The sequence below is a fragment of the Macrobrachium rosenbergii genome, chromosome 2 (assembly GCF_040412425.1).
Source record: "Macrobrachium rosenbergii isolate ZJJX-2024 chromosome 2, ASM4041242v1, whole genome shotgun sequence".
NCBI classification, from domain to species: domain Eukaryota; kingdom Metazoa; phylum Arthropoda; class Malacostraca; order Decapoda; family Palaemonidae; genus Macrobrachium; species Macrobrachium rosenbergii.
The window spans coordinates 86,294,217-86,313,062 of NC_089742.1; the positions used below are offsets into that span (position 1 = coordinate 86,294,217).

General features: G+C 38.7%; 1 protein-coding gene across 1 annotated transcript in view; it reads left to right on the forward strand.

Moving 5' to 3' along the window:
- Positions 1-12,066, forward strand: part of LOC136843440 (uncharacterized) — a 109,950-nt gene extending 97,884 nt beyond the window's left edge. The window contains exon 8 of the mRNA XM_067111948.1: positions 10,822-12,066. Within this exon, the coding sequence (XP_066968049.1) occupies positions 10,822-11,034 (213 nt within the window). The 3' untranslated portion in view covers positions 11,035-12,066. The remainder of the gene's footprint in view (positions 1-10,821) is intronic.
- Positions 12,067-18,846: the final 6,780 nt, after the last annotated feature.

The following is an 18,846-nucleotide window of genomic DNA, read 5'->3' on the forward strand; positions in this document are numbered from 1 at the left end:
CTGGAATATAATATACATTTATTCAAATTACAGTAAAACTTACAAATTGTATGCAGTATCTTTAAGTACTGCAGTCTATCTAAGTTTTCATAGTCATCTGAGAGGTTTTTTAACCTTTCATTAACAGTTGCATATTTCGTTTTAGTAACTCTGGGAATATTACTGCATAAACCCTGTTGTAGTGCTAGTTCCCAATTGCCTTGTTCTTTTTTGAGTTTTGTTATAAGGCGAGATAAGTTTGGTTGATAGTCGTAGTTGAAATATGTGGTGCCAACCTGCAAGAGAATTATTTGTGCGTGGTTACCCCATCAACGTCTTCGCTTACATTCCCCATGGAGATATCAAATTGTGGGCTTCGTCCCAGCCTTCCCCGTTGTACAGCGCCTAACCAAATACTCTCAAATTGGACGAGAAATTCTCCTAAGACGTTATCTGTTTCCTCACCTAAAGAAGCCATCAATTCATTAAATACGCCCATGACGTCCGCCTTTGGAACGAATGCTAAAGCTGTCATATTTTTTTTATTAGGAAAGCATTCCTCGGATCATTATACCAATTTTGCAGATTATATCAATTTTGCAGGCCGCAGTCCTGAATCTTTCTCCAAAAACATTGACCGAGATGGAAAAAACATCCAGATGTATGTATCAGGAAATTTTTTTTTCTAAGCTACTTATTGCAGCTTTTTCAAAATAAACAGTTATTGAAATAGGCCCCATGCACGCGTTTCTTTAAGCTTAGAAAACACCATTTTATATGTTTCTTGATTTTTGAATGTCGTGATGCAGTGCAAAGTGGAACAGTATGGTTTTCTCCAAGGAGAGCTTCGATGGTATGTAGTTGATGGTTGGCAAGGGCACTGTCAAATGTACCGTCGCAAAACCAATGCATCCTTCTTGGCAATAAATCGAGATTAACGTCAGTTGCCATTATAATGAGGCTTTCCTCTTCGAATAAAACGAATCTTTCACCCTTTAACGAAACCCTAAGTTGGTCTGTTACTTCGTTCAAATCTGTGAATGTTCTTCGTCTTCTAAGCTTTCTGCTAAGACTTTCTTTTTTCGGGAGAGAACCAGCTGCTTCTAAGGGGAAGTCAGCTGTGCTGTTCTGAATTATAGTACTCGTAACTTCCTCAGTATTAGAGGCTCTATTCCTTCATCTTCTCTACTGTCTTGAGTACAAGCGCTCTACTTGCATCTGGTGGGTGAGAATGTTGGAGTGGATCCACCTTGCAGCGTATCATTCACTGTCTTAAGTCGCCCCCCAATTTTGTATAAGCATACCCATTGTGCAGTAGTTTCCTTCCGCCATGATTTGTAACAGTGAACTCCATGGACTATCAGAAAACTATATATATATACATACACACACACACACACACACACACACACACACATATATATATATATATATATATATATATATATATATATATATATATATATATATATACAGTATATATATATATTTTTTATCTATTAATTTTTGCTCTGAACTGATTTAAGTAAAACCTTATAATAAAAATATATTCATGCTAATGAATCGTGAACTCTTACCTTTAAAGAAAATGCAGTCCTTTACAGTTCATAGTAAGAATGTCTTCAGTTTTACAAATTCTCTTCTTAATAATTTAAAAACATTTATTTTAACCAGCTGAAGACCCTGATATGTTTTATTGACCTCGAATTAAGTAATTACTTTGTTGGTTGTTTAATTTAACCTCTAATTGCACCATTACATTATCTACTTTATTAGTCTATTGACGAAAAATACCTTATTGACCTCTGATTGAGTAATTACCTGGTTGGCTGTTTAACCTCTAATTGCACCATTACATTATCTATTTTATTATACAGCAAAGTCCACCGTGCTTTGCAGTTAAGCCCCGCCCACTCATTACGTCTCGACCAATCCTTGAAGTTGCTTGGTTGGCAATGGTTTCGAAAAGCTGGTTAATCTGTGGTTCTTTTCATCTTCATTTATTTTGCAATGGTTGTTTTACCGAACTAAAATACGTTTTGCTGATTATCAAAAGGAAACTTTATATTATCCCCTGAAATAAAATCATAACACACATATCCCTAAAAATGGTAAAAAAAAAAAAAAAAAAGGAAAACATGAATAAAGTCAGGAGTGTTGCCCTATACTGCAATGTTGTTTTTCATAAAAGAGGTTCACCTGAATACGAAGGTGACACAGGGAATGTCTGCGTTTGAATCGGTGCACTTGAGTCACTGGACAATGATAATTACCGTCTGATATTGCCAAGCGTGTTCGCCACTTTAAACTTAAACACACAGACTTACTCAGAGCTATGCAGATTGGTATTTCATTTTGATTTCAGGAAATTTTACTACACTTTAATTGTCATAAAATCGGTTTAATTGCAGTCGTTTACACATTTGGAGGGACGACAAGCAGTGACTGCACTCTACAAAACCAGAATGTGCCTATGTTTAACTTAAAGTTACAGTATGGTAGGCTATACGAGTCATATTGGATATAATTTGCTGAGAATTTTTAAGGACATTATCTCCTTTCGAAATAACAGGATCATAAATAATGACATAGACCTATAATGTCCTATGTCTTTATGACGTTTGGATTATAGGCCTATCTTATATTCAGCCGTTTTATTGTGCTCTTGTTGTGGCTATTCTTGTTTTTGTTGCTGCTGTTATGGTGTTTGTAGTGTCTTCAAAAAAATTTCATATGGTAACCTAGCATTGCAGAATAAACATAGACCTATTCATAAAATACTGGTGTAAAGAATTATCTGCCTACTCTTGTTAATTGAAATTTAGTATTTTGTTATAATTAAAAGTAAGTGAGATCTTTATGAATATAGTCTGCGCTAGAATATTCTCCTAACAACAGAGAGAGAGAGAGAGAGAGAGAGAGAGAGAGAGAGAGAGAGAGAGAGAGAGAGAGAGAGAGAGAAGAAAATTACTGACTCTTATGTATCCGTTTGTCCAACAAGAATGCCCCCAAAAGCAAATGAATCATGGGCTACTCGCAAACTGGTTTGGATCATCTCATACATAACTTTTTCAGCTTTCAATTATTTTTTTTTCTTTCTTATTTCGTTAAGAATCTTGTGATGCCTTCCTACCATAGCCTTCATTTTCATAGAAATGCTACAGCAGCCTTATATTTGCTCATCACAGTAGTATAATTTGTTATCCATTTTGTAGATAATTATTTTCAATACAGTTCATTGAGAGCAGTTTGGTAGTTGTGTGTAAGGCTGAGGCAGTCCTGTGATTGATCTGTGTGTGCCATCGGCTACGTGTCCTCAAGTTTTACTTTTATTCTCTGTGGCATAAGTGGCGTTCCAATTAGTATGGCCATCCACGCATGTCCATGCTTATACGTGTACATTCCACTTTATGCATAGATATTATATATCGTGGAGTTGAAACTACCAAATCAATTAAAAGCTACTTTATTTCCAACAGATACGGGTAGAAAACTATTTGCGATAAGAAATTGACGTGTAGGCCTAATCTCTCAATGATACCAACATTTGACATGGCTGCATAAGTCTAGCTTCATTTCAATTAATGTGGTCTATGTGGGATCGCTTATTTAGGCCAACACTAATTTAAAGGAAAAAAAAAAGCAAGATGCTTGTGTATTTAGGCTGTGCATGATAAAAAAAAAGCGATGTACAGACAAAATGATCCAAGATCTTCATAATGATATATAACTTAATATATCTTTTACCGGAGATATCAATTGCATACTTCACAACTCTGGGAACTCAAATATGTGGTGTCACGATTCAAGCACGAAACTCAACATTACCGAACGGAGTCATATCACTACTGGTAATCATTTGGACTGTTAACTGGTGTGACGTCATTCCCCCTTCGAGAGCTAGCCAATCACTGGCATGCAGTGGGCGGGACTTAGCTGCAAAACTAGGTGGACTCTGCTATAGTCTGTCGACGAAAAATACCTTATTGACCTCTAATTGAGTAATTACCTAGTTGGCTGTTTAGCTTCTAATTACACTATTACGTATCTACTTTATTAGTCTGTCGATGAAAAATCCCTTCGATGAAATGTTAGACTGACGAAACTTCCATTCGACGAAACATCCAACGACGAAAGGTTTGTTCAACGAAATGTCCGGCGACGAAAAGTCCGGGTGCCATGTAGGCAATAAGGATTTAACTGGTAAAGGATAAAGGCTGTACAACTGCAGTTATACTAACGAGTTTGGTAACTTTGGACCAAATAATGATAAGAAATAGGTTTGTGCATCCATTGATGGGAGTATCTGAAGTTATCCAGTTACAAAAAATAATGTAAGCACACCATACGATGTTATGTGTGTATGTAACCCCATTTATGATTGGTTTTGTGGAGATATTCCAGTTATAAAGGACTATGAATAAGTGATTAAAGCTGAGGCAGAAATGGTTAAGAATACTGCATGGACAGACAACTGAAAAGTCAAGCCAGAAGAATAGGATGTAGAGATGGATCCTGAAAAGTCCATTGTTGACACCACAGCACTTGCAACCCGAGTCCAAGTCAAGAAAGAGAAACAAAGTATCAAGTCATTGGCGGTAACATCTAGCAGAAGGAACTTTGTCTAGCCAAGGAGTGGGTGAGAGCCAAAACTAATGCAGATTACAGGGCAAAGTTTGAAGGAACTTTCAAGTTAAAGATTGTGTCATACTTTCAAGGGAAAGGTGGCTGGAGAAGCGTGGCAAATCCTAGTGCCAAGGATATATTGTACCCAAGTAATATAGTTGCTCAGAAGTCCATTGTTGAGGGTCGACAACCAGCAGTTTCTTTTTGCCAGAAATACTTGCAGATGTCACCAGATTTTGCAAGGCCTGTGACATTTGCCAGAAGATTGTATCAAAATACCACTAGAAAAGATGCCATTAATGGGGGTGCTATTAAGGAGAGTAGCGGTAGACAGATTGGGGCATCAAATGAAGTACTTGGAAGCCTACTTCTGCAAGTTTTACCGACGGCATATGTCCTCTTGCTTATACAAGCAGGAAACTGGAGAAGAAGGAGCATAACTTGCACACAAATAAAAAGGAATGCCTAGATATAATATTTGCAGCTAAGAGATTCTATCCATTTTTCAATTGCAGTTAAGAGATTCTATCCATTTTCCTAAGGAGTGGACTTCATAATACAGACAGACCACAGGCCACTAGCTTACATCCAAAGGTGTAAAACTGGAAGAACTCCAATGATTATGATGTGGGCCATAGGACACCAGTTACAAGTTGGGAGTGGATCATTCCTGGAAAGCTCATCATTAGTGCCAATTACCTCAGCAGGCTAAAGTGAAAAAAATTGAGATATTTTTTCTCTAATGGGGACGTGTTGTCAATCGTATGCATAATGTGAAGTATATTTTTTCTTTTGTGTAGTTCCCCTGGTTTCATTTTCTGTTATAATTTTAGAGAATAAGTGAGAATTTTTTTATTTTTATTTTTGAGCTTGGTTTAAACGTGCTAATTTTGTATAAATGCATAGTGAGTTATATTTGTTAAGTAAAATGTTATTGAAATTCTAGAATATTACATGACATTTAATGGCATGTCAATTATGATTTTCTTAAATATTTTACATGTTTGTCTGAGAGATTTCTAAGTTGACAGAATTGACCAAGATTATGCTGTGTTATTGGTTACTATGTGGGAGTGTGTTCTGTGCCAGAACTTTCGAGAGCTGGTAATGATCATACAAGTAGCAGTCTGTGGTTGGCAAATCTAGACAATACAAAGTACGACAAGAAAAGACATGACAAATCAAGACAAGGTATTCAGAAAGAGAGGGAGAGAGGAAAATAAAGAGTACAATGCTCTGTGAGAGAAGCACTTAATAGAACAGTCCTTAACTACCAGTGTAACAAGGGACAAAATCTTCACTGGCAAACAATGTGTAGTGTGTGGTTTGTTAGGCCTTTAAGCCAATGGCTTTATACTTGGTATGATTAAAACTAAGTACAAGAAAGCTGATTAAATTTATTCACAACACTTTATATATGTTCTATTTCAGGTGTATCATAACTTGTGGAAATGGTCTGAAGGGGATTTTTGTCCTTGCACAGCTCTCTAGAAGCGAATGCTGAAAAAAATGCTATTGAAGAAGGAGTATTGGCCAATATGCTTTTTTCTGTGTGGGATGAATAGAGATTTGAGACTTGCCTTACCATCTTTCTTGTTCTGGCTCTCTTTCTCTTTATGTGTGATTGCATCTGCCTCCAGTTCTCGAGGATTCTGGTGTATGCAGTGCATTACCACTTAACAAAAGTTAAACATCCTAGTAAACAAAGCCAGCCTGGAAATATCTCAAATAAACAGATTATGTAAAGTATTTGAGAAAGTCATATTGTCAAGCTTTAAAGCATAAAATAATGAAACAAAATTTCACTAAAATCTTACTAAACAACCATTCCTTCAAAAATAGATGTATTTTTCACATTAACAAATATTATCTCAAATGTCAAAGACAGTTGGAGATTTTATCTGCTCTCCTAACTACAAAAGAGAAACAGTGCTAGGAGGAATTACAAGTAATCTCATAAATCATACTTTGACAATTCACCCTCACTTACAAAAAGGTCATATAATTTTTTAAAAATTAGCCTGATCAGGTAATCTCTGCCAGCTCTGAGCTTTCCTGGAATGCATCTCGGGAATGCTATGGCTCACCTCATAATTCTTGGACTTTCCATCTTGCATCATTGATGTACACAGAAACTTGTGGTCTGCCTGCGTCAAGAAATACACCCCATATAGGTACAGACGGGATCTATCAACTACAAATACTATTGCTAGGAATTCCTTTTCAATGATGTAATTGTTGCACTCGCTCTTCTTCTTTCGTACTTTACATAAACAAATGGAAATATGCCATCAGCAAACTCTTGAAGCTGCATACCTCCTAGTTCATTATTCGGTGCATCCCTCCTCTTCATGAAGGTCCTGTTGAAGTAGGTTATCAGTATGAGTAACCTACTTCATTTCCTAAAGCCTGCATCAGTTTGGCCATCCCATCTTTACTAGGTTAGTTAAAAACACTGCAAGATTAGCGTAGATGTTCACAAACTTCTAATTATGGCCTGTCAGTGAAAAGAATGATCTTACTTGTGCCTTGCTCCTCGGTGGTGTTACATCCTGGATCTTCATCAGCTTTGCTTCATCCATGGTGTTCGTATTAAAGTTGACTGTGTGTCCCAGGAATTCCACTTTGATGCATTCAGTTCAACACTTAGAAGGTCAGACAGTTAATCCTGCTTCCCTTATTCTCTGGAATAGGTCCTTCAATCCCTCAAAGTGTTTTTCCACAAAACAGTAAGTATTCTTGGCTCCACATAGTATTTCCTTTATCATACTGTTGAAGGACACTGTTGAGTTCAATAATTCCTATAGCAACCTCTTTAAATGATAACATCAACTCACAACTGTGAATGCTGTCTTCTTCCTTGATGTTTCTTCCATTAAGATCTGGCAAAATCCCTTGCTTCAGTCTGTCTCAGTGAAAAATTTGTTGATGCAAAGAGTTTCACCATCATGGCTTTGAGATATCTCATGTTTGTTGTCAGACTTGGTTACAGTGTTTAGTTATGACATTCCTGCAGAACCTGTTTGATCCATCCTTCTTCCTTGGCATCATTGCTGACGAACAGTATGCAGAAGTTGACCTGTTGATAATTTCCACTTCTAGCATATCCTCAGTTTCTTCATAAATCAGTTATTTAGTAGTATACAGTAAATGATATGTCTTTGTTTTGACTGGCTGCTTTGGCATCAATTCAGTGTGGTATTCTCCCAAAGAAGTCCTTCCTGGATTCCGGATTAAGATGTCTTGGTATTGCTCCAGCAACTGCAGTAACTGCTTCTCCTGTTGCTTGCCATTGTGCACAAGTCTGTACACTTCTTCCATCTGTGGTTGACATTCCAACCAGCCCTCATCCAGGATTACTTGGTCCTCATCAGCTTTCTTCTCAATGACAGTCACACTCAGGCATCTCTCTTCTTTGATGATAGTAGCTGCTACTTTATTCACTTCCTTTTCTTTGCAACCAGTCAGGATGTTCAAATATAGTCATCAGTTTTCTGCTGAACTCAAACTTGAAATACATGCAATTAACTCTTCCTTGATTTCATATGGCCCTCTCCACTGAAATATCAGCTTGTTAGCCTTCAGTGGTAATATCATTAACACTTTCATGTCCCACCCTGAACTGATGGTCTCTGGTCCTCTTGTTAAAGAGATGCTTCTGTTGTCCAAGTGTCAAACATGTGAACTCTCTCGGGATAGTCATCTGGTCTCTTCCAGGAAATTCCCCAGTACTGACACACATATGTAGGTCTGCTGTGGGCTTCACCCTTGCAATCTCTGATCAATACTTCCTTGAGAATCTGTACAGGTCCTCTCAGTGCCCTTCCATACAGTAGCTCAAAGAATGAAAATCTGGTGCTTGAATGTGATACTTCTTGATAAATAAATGGGATTGGTAGTAGACCTCAGTCTCAGTTCTATCTTCAGCAGCATAGACTTTAGTATTTAGTTGATCGTTACATATAACCTATTACATCTGGGGTTATAGGGAGATGTACACAGTTACTTTGTGCTCACCAGGCTGCTCACCTCCCTTATTCTGTCAGAAGTAAACTAGGTGCCTCAGTCTCTAAGCATTTCCTTGGGCAATCTTTTCTTGCTGAAACCTTCAAGTAAGCTAGTGCTTCTGCTACTTGCTCAGTTTCTGTTTTAGAGAGTCTTACTGTCTCCAGATACTTTCTACTGGAGTCCACCATAATTAGGATGTACCGGTTGCCCCTCTCCAACAATGGCAATATAGATCCAATTAGGTCTGATGATGCCCTTTTGAATAGTTCCTCCATTAATGGCATCCCTCCTACTTGTTCTTTGCTCTTATATGCCTCTTGGTGCAATCTTCTGGCAATTGTCGCAAGACCTACATCTGCAACCACTCCCTGTCAAAGGAAACTGCTGCTTATGTGGTCAACCGTCATCAGAGATCCAAGATAATTATAGATGATGGATTCAAGGGCCAACTTCATCATTTGGGCTCAATATATGCCTCACTTCTCCAGTCACCCTGCCTAGGAATGCATGGTGTAATATACAGTTTATAAATTTTAATTTAGAATTTCATTCACCCTTGGTCCTGTATTTGGATGTCTTCAGTGTTGCTTGACTAGACTGCTTGGCTAGATTGGGATCCTTCTGCTGGCCTTCTTTTAGCTGCTCTGCTCCTACATGCAGAATGTGAAAAGCTACTGCCAGTGGCTTGATACTGCATTTCTCTCACTTTGGACTTGGGCTTTGGTCACAACCTCTGTGGTCTTGGTAATGGCTTTTTCCAAACCCATCCTTGCATCATTTTCCTTTGATTCATCCCTTTAGTCATCTGTCCCTACAGCTTTCTCAACCATCTCAGCATCAGCTTTGACCATTTCTTTAAGGTCCTTTATACTTTTTCTCTTGTTTGTCTTGTAATCCTTAGATCTCTGGATACTCCCCCTATACTCCCTCATTGCTTCTGGCATTCAACTAAGCTTATCCGTGAACTTCTAAATACTGTACTGCTCTGCAAACTTTACCATCTCACCAATATCTCTTGTTAATTGTGCCATCTCATCAAACACGTACTGATAAGCTGTCCCCTGAGAAAATCTGCCAAATTGTCAAACTCTTTTCTCCATTCAGTTTATTTAAACCCACATGGTGAAGTATCTGTGTGGGCTAGCTATGCAGTCTCACCTTGTTCTGGCCTAGTCTCACGGAATTTCTTCCCAAAGCCTTTCTCAGTCATCGCATATTTCATTGATAATGACCTCTTTAGGCTATCATGGTTCAAGGAAATCTTGGAGACTCTTACCTGTTAGTAATGGACTCAGACAAACAGCCCACTCACCCTAGTACCAGTTTTGGCTCTCGCTAGTGCTGTTCATCTCTCCCTCTTTAGTACCATTACCAACTTCAGCTTGAGTTTTATTACTTGAAGTTCTTGTTCCCACTTTCAGCTTCTTGATTTTGCATTCCAGCTTCCACTCTTGTTGCTTCTCTTTCTTTCTGCCACTCAGCCCAGGCTAGGTCTTGTTACTGGGTTATAGATCTCCTCACTTTTCTGCTTCTAACCCCATATCTCTTGCCAGTTCCATAAACTTTGCTATCTCTGTCACCATATACTTAAACATTCAGCCAATACAGTGGCGAATGGCTTTCTACTTGATGTCATTAAAGCACAAGTAAAAAAAAAAAAATTCACAACACTTTATGCAGAGTGCTCTGCTTCAGCCGATCATAACTTATGGAAGTGGTCTGACAGGTCTTCGTCTTTAGAACAGCGCCTCTCTTAAAAAAAAAAAATTCGGATGAGCTGAAAACACTGTAGTCTTCTTTGGATGTGAGACTTAACTCGCCTTGCCTCTCTCTCTCTCTCTCTCTCTCTCTCTCTCTCTCTCTCTCTCTCTCTCTCTCTCTCTCTCTCAGTTTCTTCAAAACTAAACCTATGTATGAAATTATTAAAGTATATTAGTTCTTGAAACTGCAACATAAGAGTGGTTCTTGCGGAACTATACAAAAAATAATAATAACCTCATAAATCATAACTTTGATGCCTCCTGTGACACGTCGCTGTGCAATTGTTAAAAATAAATCTTATATTTTCATAATATTGGCCACTACCACTTAAGAACCTTACCACACACACACACACACACAATGTAACATTTCATACTAATAATGAATTGGCTTCAACAACTGTTCCTCTTTTCTCGTGATTGCTTAAAAAAAATTTTTTTTTTTCAGGAAAATCTTTGGTCATTAGCAAAGAACGACATGACAGCCCACGACTCGTATACTTGTGCGGCCTTTCCTGGCTCCAAGCCGTTTCCTTCGCAGAGAGTGAACCACACTTACGTCGGTGAGAAGTCTTACATGAAAGCGTTCAAAAGAGTTACAGCTGCAGAATGCCCAGCAACATGTCGGCCATCGGAACACCCCGACTGGTTATATTGTTAAACAGTCTTTTGTTTGTTGTTTGTTTTGTTACACAAGAAAACACTGAACGAAGTTCAAGGCAAAGTCAACCAAAGTGTGATGCTTCTCATTGTGAGGCAAGACAAAAAGATATATATTGGCCATAGACACGTATAATGCTTTTTCATTGACACTGCTTTATGATAAATACTGATTTTGTGTGTTTGCACAGTTCCTCATTGTAGATCTGTATAAAATCACAGATTACGAATATTTTGTCCACAGATAGCAACACTTGAAAATGAGTGTGTGATGCATTATTAATAAAAAGAGACAACCTCTTCAATTTAGCAGAGTACAGTTGCACTGGTTTCTTCGTTCATTAAGCACTGGGGTTCAAAACTTAGCTTACTATTCACTGTGCAATAAAGGGTAGAGGGGTACACATGCCTTTCCTTTTCTCCCCATTCTAAGGTTAGTAAATATCAGATGTAGTCGTGTGATCAGCCAAATTTGGGAATATATCACTCTTGCGATCGACTCAAAAGTGTCAGTGATCATTTGGTGCTGATTTATTTGCCAGGAATCTGAAACCTCGAGTTCCTTGGTCTTTGCATGTGTTATATGCACAATGGTATTTCCTCATATGCTAGCTTGATTTGAAGCCAGATATGTTTTTTGTTTATTCACAAAAATTTTTTTGCTGATATAACACCTATATCAAGTATACATAGATTATTTTTTGTTTTATTTTATTGAGAAAATTCACATAGTTTTGCACATAGTTATCTTTTATACAAATATATTTTTTTTGTTAGTTGTCACAATGTTGTTAATATATCCTTTACATCTACTTACCTAAGTCATCTACACAAATGTTACTCCCATTTCTCGAGATGAGCATATTCTCCAGTAAAAAATAAATGACATTTATCCTCAAGTGCTTTTAACAATATAAATCTTGTTTTGAACATTCTACTTCTTATAAATGAAATCATACACGACTCATCTCATCTGCTAAGGGCATTACTTTATGAAGATACCAAATTCCAGTTATATATTCACTTAATATCATTGCTGTATTTTTATCCTTTTTTGTATAGGCTTGAAAATCCAGTTTTAAAACCTTTATAAAATTTTCTGTATTTATTTTACAAAACTGGCTCCGTACTTTTTTTATCCACTTCACAACTGTTCTCTTCAATGTACAAACATAAACTAAGTGCATAATAGTTTCAGCCTCTCCACGATTACTACACATCATAAATGACCAATCCTTTGTAGCTAAGACTTCATGGATGTACTTAAACAAGTTTTCTTCAATATTTGGCAGAACTGATTCACTTCTCATCATATAACAATGAATATGTTTTGATTTTAGCAAAGGATAGGTTTTTATCTTTATTACAGAATGAAATATCGTTATTAATTTGTCATAATATGGAGTGCTAAAAATGGCGGATTCCTTAAATCTGTTAAAATCAACAGGGTAAGAAAGTCTCAGCTTACATTAATATGCAGTTATTTCAAATCCTACTGATCTATCAATAATACATTTGTAGAGGCTGCTAAAAAGCAAGCAATTTGCTTTCACAGTTGGAATTACAATACCACATCCTCCTTGACACTATAGGAGGTAGTACATAGTTTTCCTTTTAAGGGTTGATAATTCCCATTCCACAGTATCAGGTATTAACGTAATTGTCATTAATTTTATGTTGGTCTCAGCCTTGTGATTTTCTTTAATTATTGATTTATTTAAGGTTAAGTTTGGTTTTGCTTGTGACAAGGCTGTGTTGCTAAAGACATTTGGTGGCCTCCTCCCCGGCATTGGAGTGTGTAAAAAGTTTACTCCTAACTCCCCTCTATTGTTTCTTTTGATGTGGGTGAGAGCTGCCATGGACTCTGGAGTGTTGACTGGCAGTTTCGTCTCGTGTTTTTACGGTGGTCGTCCTTGGAGACAAAAAGTTTTCTTCGGAGGGTATGATTCCTCCCTAGTCAGTACGGCCTGACTTGCATGCCTCCCACACATTTAAGCCACTTATTGGATCGCTTGGATTACCTTTTTGCGCTGTGGGCTCCAGTTCCTGTGCCACCCACGGCTTTCTGAGCTATTGTAGCCTACCCTAGGCTAGTGTTTGTGCGTGGTGTGGACTTCCTGCGGGCTCAGGACGACGCAAGGAATTATTCCCGGCCGAGTGGACGCAGGAAGGGCGCCTCTGCATCCTCCAGGACGTCTTCTTCATCAGTGCGGCAGTTGTGGGGGCATTGTGGCCGAGGAGGAACGTAGGAGAGTCTGTGAACAGGTATTGTCCTCTTGGTATTTATTTCAGGTGTCACTACCAGTAGTATACCCCCTGTTGCTACCTGTGCTCCAGAACTCCCTCCGATAGCTGTGACCTGTTGAGTGACACCGTCCCTGGTTGCTTGTTGTGAGACCGTGTCAGAGTTCCCCGGTGCTATGACCCTCAGCCTAGCACCACTAGACGCCAATAAGTGTGGGTGTAACCCTTTGTTCCCCCTATAAACTGTGAGGAGCTATTCCTTAGTTTTGGTTTTTTTCTCATTATTATTATTATTACTATTATTACTGTTATTATTATTAATGTTAAAGTTTAGTTTTATAATATTAGGTAGGAATTTAAGTGTTTTCTTTCTGTATGTCTCCTCCTTCCTTCCTAACCTTATTTAGTTATAGGTATGTTATTTGGGCCCTTATTTGATACTGCTTATGTGCTATTTTCTACTGTCTTAGGGATTTAGTTTTAGAGATTAGGTAATCCTACTGGATTTATTTAAGGACTGCATATTTTGTCCTGTAGTCACAAGGCTGACTGTTTATTTTTTTGCTTTGTGTAATAAATATTGTTAAGTTTTCTCTCTTGTTTTTGTCTCCATTGACCTTTATTTATTGGACACTGTATTACTGCCCTCTCTTTACTGGTGCTTTAAGAACTTGCACTTCAGCCCTCACAAGGGTCGTAATAATTAACGACCGTGACAGGATAGAGAGCTCAGGGTGTTCAGTGATTGGGTCTGTGGATGCACTCATTGAACGCTTAATATTTGTTGCCTTGTTGATATTGTTGCCTTCCCCCCCGAATTATTTAATTTTGCATCATGGAGTGTTTATTTTTGATCCGGCCGAGTTTTGGGGTCAGCTGATTGTTTGAAGCATCTGCCGGTTTTGAATAAGAAACATTTAATAGAGTGTGCACAGTGGTTGGGTATTGTGGTGAAGTCTTTCGAAGAAGGAAGTTTTGTTGTTAGTCAGAGTAAGGTTAGTCAGGATATGGCTGGCTTTAGAGGCATTTGGTTGCGATAGGGAGAGTGATTTAGGAAGTGTTGGTGAAGGGAGTGTGGAAGTGGATAGTGACAATGTGAGTGTGGCAGCTGGTCTATTTTGTTTGAGGATCCTCCTCGTATCGGTACCCTGTATGAAGGTCCTAAATTTTCCCAAAGGTTTCCTTAAGGTAGTGGGAATTTGTCTAATAATCCTTTGCCTCTTAATTCTGTACCAGTGGAACCTGTCCCCCTTTCTAATGTTTTGGGTGAATCTAAGGAGGACATGGAATTTAAATTTATATATGTAAAAATTTTTTTTTGCAAGATTGAGTTTGAGAAAACGAGAGGGCTAGGCGTCATGAGAGGAGATGGTAAATCTAAATTTGGAAATGGCTAAGCTACAGAGAGCAAATATGGCTAGCTCACCAAAGGTAGAGGTTGAAGAGAATTTAATTTAGGTCGGCATTAATTAGTGCCTATGTTTGATGAGAAGAATGTCCCAGAGTTCTTCAAGGCGTTTGAGCGTTGGCTACCCGATTGTCTTGGCCCACAGAGATGTGGACAGTTCTTATCCAGTGTAGGTTGGTTGGCAAGGCAATTCAGGTATATAATGCCTTGGAGGAGGGAGTAGCTCGGGACTATCAAAAGTTAAGAGCTTGGTTTTGAAAGCGTATGATCTGGTCCCTGAGGCCCTATCGCCTCAGGTTTCGTAATGCATTAAACTCCTGCACAGTCCTTTGTCAGTTTGCCCCGCATCAAGGAGGAACAGTTCGACGACTGGTTAAAGAGTCGACAGGTCGTCACTTTTGCGGCGTTACGTGAACTGCTGCTCCTTGAAGAATTTAAGAAAGCCTGTAGCAGGGAGTTGAGGGTGCACTGGGAGGTGAAGGCTACTAAAGTGTAATGCCGCTCAGTTAGCGGATGGTATGTGTTGACTCATCGGTCTGGTAGTGGAAATTTCAATTATAAAATGTTGAATAACCCTGAAGTGGTGGTAGGAGTAGATGCCTCTTTGTCGATTCCCCACACCCCTAAAAATGAACCTAATTCTTTTTCAGGTGGTACATTTAAGTCCAGGAGATTCCTCCCCTAGATTTTGTTAATAGGGTTACCTAATTTGTGGTCTAATAAGGAAACAGAGTTCAGGTCGTCGAGGAACTTGCTACTGGTTTACAAACCAGGCATTTCAAAACCAATGCAACACCCGTTACCTGGGCTAATGGTCAAAATCCAGTGGCTGTAATTCCTGATAGGTCTAACTAAGGTAGTGCTGTAGACAGATCTGTAGTTAAGTAGTAGTGTAGGCAGTAATGTCAAAGATGTTCCTAATGGTCAATTGTGACTTGATTTGATAAATATGTCAGCCTGGAGGTTGATTTGTGATGACTGTGTTGGAACAAGGTTAAGTTTCTTAGGGACACAGGTATTGTTGATTTTTGAAGACTACTTTCAGGTGTCACTAAGTATATGTAATTTTGAAGTGTTGGGAGGTTTCCCAGATTCAGTTGGTCTGCTCCTTTGGTTAACTCCAGAACTTTTCAGGATATGATCGGATAACTGTGACCTGCATGATCTGCCTATCCCTGGAACCTGGTATCCTGGGGAATGACATGCTGGATAGAGAAGGTCAGGAGCTGTTCCCTATGGTCCGTTAATGCAGTCCCGTGACTGTAACTTTCAGTCTGCAGCACTGCAATTTAAATGAATATAATGATAACTAATGTTAAGTAACTTAAAGTTAGATGTAGAAAGGCCATGGGTCAGTAGCCGTAGTGTAGTGATGTAGTTGGTTTTAACTTTGATTGTGACAGAGCTGCTTTTATTAAAGCTCAGAAAGATGAATTTAATTTTGATTTGGGTGATGTCGAGGATCTGACTAAGCCTAGGTTTGGTTTAGTTTTATAAGGTTTAGTCGTCCCGCACTGATGATGTAAATAAAACTGGTCGTGTTGTCTCATAAGTGGTCTCAGTTCAGAAAATCTGTTTGACTCACACAAATTTCTTTTCAACCATTTGGGCATGTTGAATAAAGGTTGGCTTATTTCTGGTGGCCTGGAATGAAATTGTGAAGCAGATTCATCAACCCTCTTGTCAAGTCATGGGAAGCCAACCAGGGTATTCCTAAAGGTTGCATCCATACCTGCCAACCAGAGTTGGTTATTGATGTAGGGTAATTTTTCTAAAACTGGTTATTTATTTACTAACTATCATGGATTCTCGTTTTCCTGAAGCTATACCTATGACAAGGTATTACTTCAAAGTTTATTTTGAAAAAATTAATGGATTTCTTTTCCAGGTATGGTCTCCCTCGTGTAATTCAGACCGACTGTGGGACGTTCACTCGTAAGTTTAAATGTGCTGAACTGGCCATTCAAAACCAGCGTTTATCATGGAGTCAGGTTTGGTGGAAGGTTTCATCAAACCCTCAAGTCTCTTAGAAACATTGTTATGATTCTTAAGCGAGTGGGACAAAGCCCTCCTTTTTGCCCTCTTCAAGGGAAATCATAACTCTTCTACAGGTGTAGCTCCTTTCGAGTTGGTATTTGGGCACAAAGTTCATGACCAGTTAGAAATTATGTTTGAGTAAAATCCAACTGGAAGGTGAAAGTTGGAGGATTGGTGGAAGACTTGAGGTCTAGGATTTGTCCTGGAAGTTTGCCAGGGAGTTTGGAACTCTTGAATGAATTTCGATAAAGGTTAAGGTTCGTTCATTTGAACCTGGGAATTAGTATTGGTATTGCTATGGATGGACAGTTTTTTCGTAGGTTAAGGGTCCTGACTGAGTTGTCTGAGCTTTATTTAGGCTCCCGGTTCATAGGTTGTAGTATTTCATATGTCGTTTAAAGCCTTATGTTGGCAAGTGTGGTGATCCCTTGGCGATTTTTGAACCCGTGTCTGTGGTAGTTGATGTACATCTGGAGATGATATATATATATTTGGTTTGTATGCATTATATGGAAAATGTGTTGAAAAATAGTTTAACATTTAATTCTAATCAAAGGAAGTGTCATTTTAATCTATTCTTTTTCAGAACTTTTCAGGATTAATGGTTTTTAATGATGTTGATTTTGATGCTTCCCTGTAAAAGCAGAGTCCTTTAACCCTAAAAAAATTTTTTCAACTACATGTTGACATTATTGTTCAGCCATCTTTTTTTTCTGGGAGGATAGTACTGGTAAAGAACGCGGATTAAGTTCCGCATAATTTTATCGTTACCCACAGCCAAAATGATTTTTTCCACTAATTGTTGATGATTTCTGGATTAATCGGGGTCTGCCAAGTTTATTACTAAATTGGATCTGTTGAAGAAGGCTGGTTCCATTGTCGATCGTGCTCGTGAAATCTGCATTTGTTGGCTCCTCCCGGACATTGGAATGTAAAAGTTTGCCCTGAAGACTCCTGCATTGTTTCAGAGATTTGAATAGGGTCATTTGAGCTGGAAGGAACAGAAATTTGGAGTGTTGACTGGAACACCCATTCGGTAAGGCTTTTACGGTTTTGTCCTCTGAGACAAGTTGTGCTGGGGTTGTGATTCTCCCCAAGTCAGTAGGGCAGACCAAGGTTTGTTATTTAGCACGAGGTTGGTTTGGGTCAGGTGGCTCTAAACATTTAAGCCAACCTTGATCGCTTGGATTACCTTGCGCTGTGGGCTCACTTGGTATGACTGTGCCACCCACGGCTTTCTGAGCTAATTATGCCTCGCTCAACCTCTCAGGCTAGTGTTTCATGCTGTGGTGTGACTTTTAACCAACAAATCAATATTGATAACTAATCCTATTTTACTTCCCAAGGAATTATTCCCATTTATCCGAGTGGACGCAGGAAGGGCGCCTCTGCATCCTCCAGGACGTCTTCTTCATCAGTGCGGCAGTTGTGGGGCATTGTGGCGGGGAGGAACGTAGGGAGTCTGTGAACAGGTATTGTCCTCTTGGTATTTATTTCAGGGTGTCACTACCAGTAGTATACCCCTGTTGCTACCTGTGCTCCAGAACTCCCTCCGATAGCTGTGACCTGTTGAGTGACGCCGTCCCTGGTTGCTTGTTGTGAGACCGTGTCAGAGTTCCCCGGTGCTATGACCCTCAGCCTAGCACCACTAGACGCCAATAAGTGTGGGTGTAACCCTTTGTTCCCCCTATAAACTGTGAGGAGCTATTCCTTAGTTTTGGTTTTTTCTCATTATTATTATTATTACTATTATTACTGTTATTATTATTAATGTTAAAGTTTAGTTTTATAATATTAGGTAGGAATTTAAGTGTTTTCTTTCTGTATGTCTCCTCCTTCCTTCCTAACCTTATTTAGTTATAGGTATGTTATTTGGGCCCTTATTTGATACTGCGTATGTGCTATTTTTCTACTGTCTTAGGGATTTAGTTTTAGAGATTAGGTAATCCTACTGGATTTATTTAAGGACTGCATATTTTGTCCTGTAGTCACAAGGCTGACTGTTTATTTTTTTTTTGCTTTGTGTAATAAATATTGTTAAGTTTTCTCTCGTGTTTTCGTCTCCATTGACCTTTATTTATTGGACACTGTATTACTGCCCTCTCTTTACTGGTGCTTTAAGAA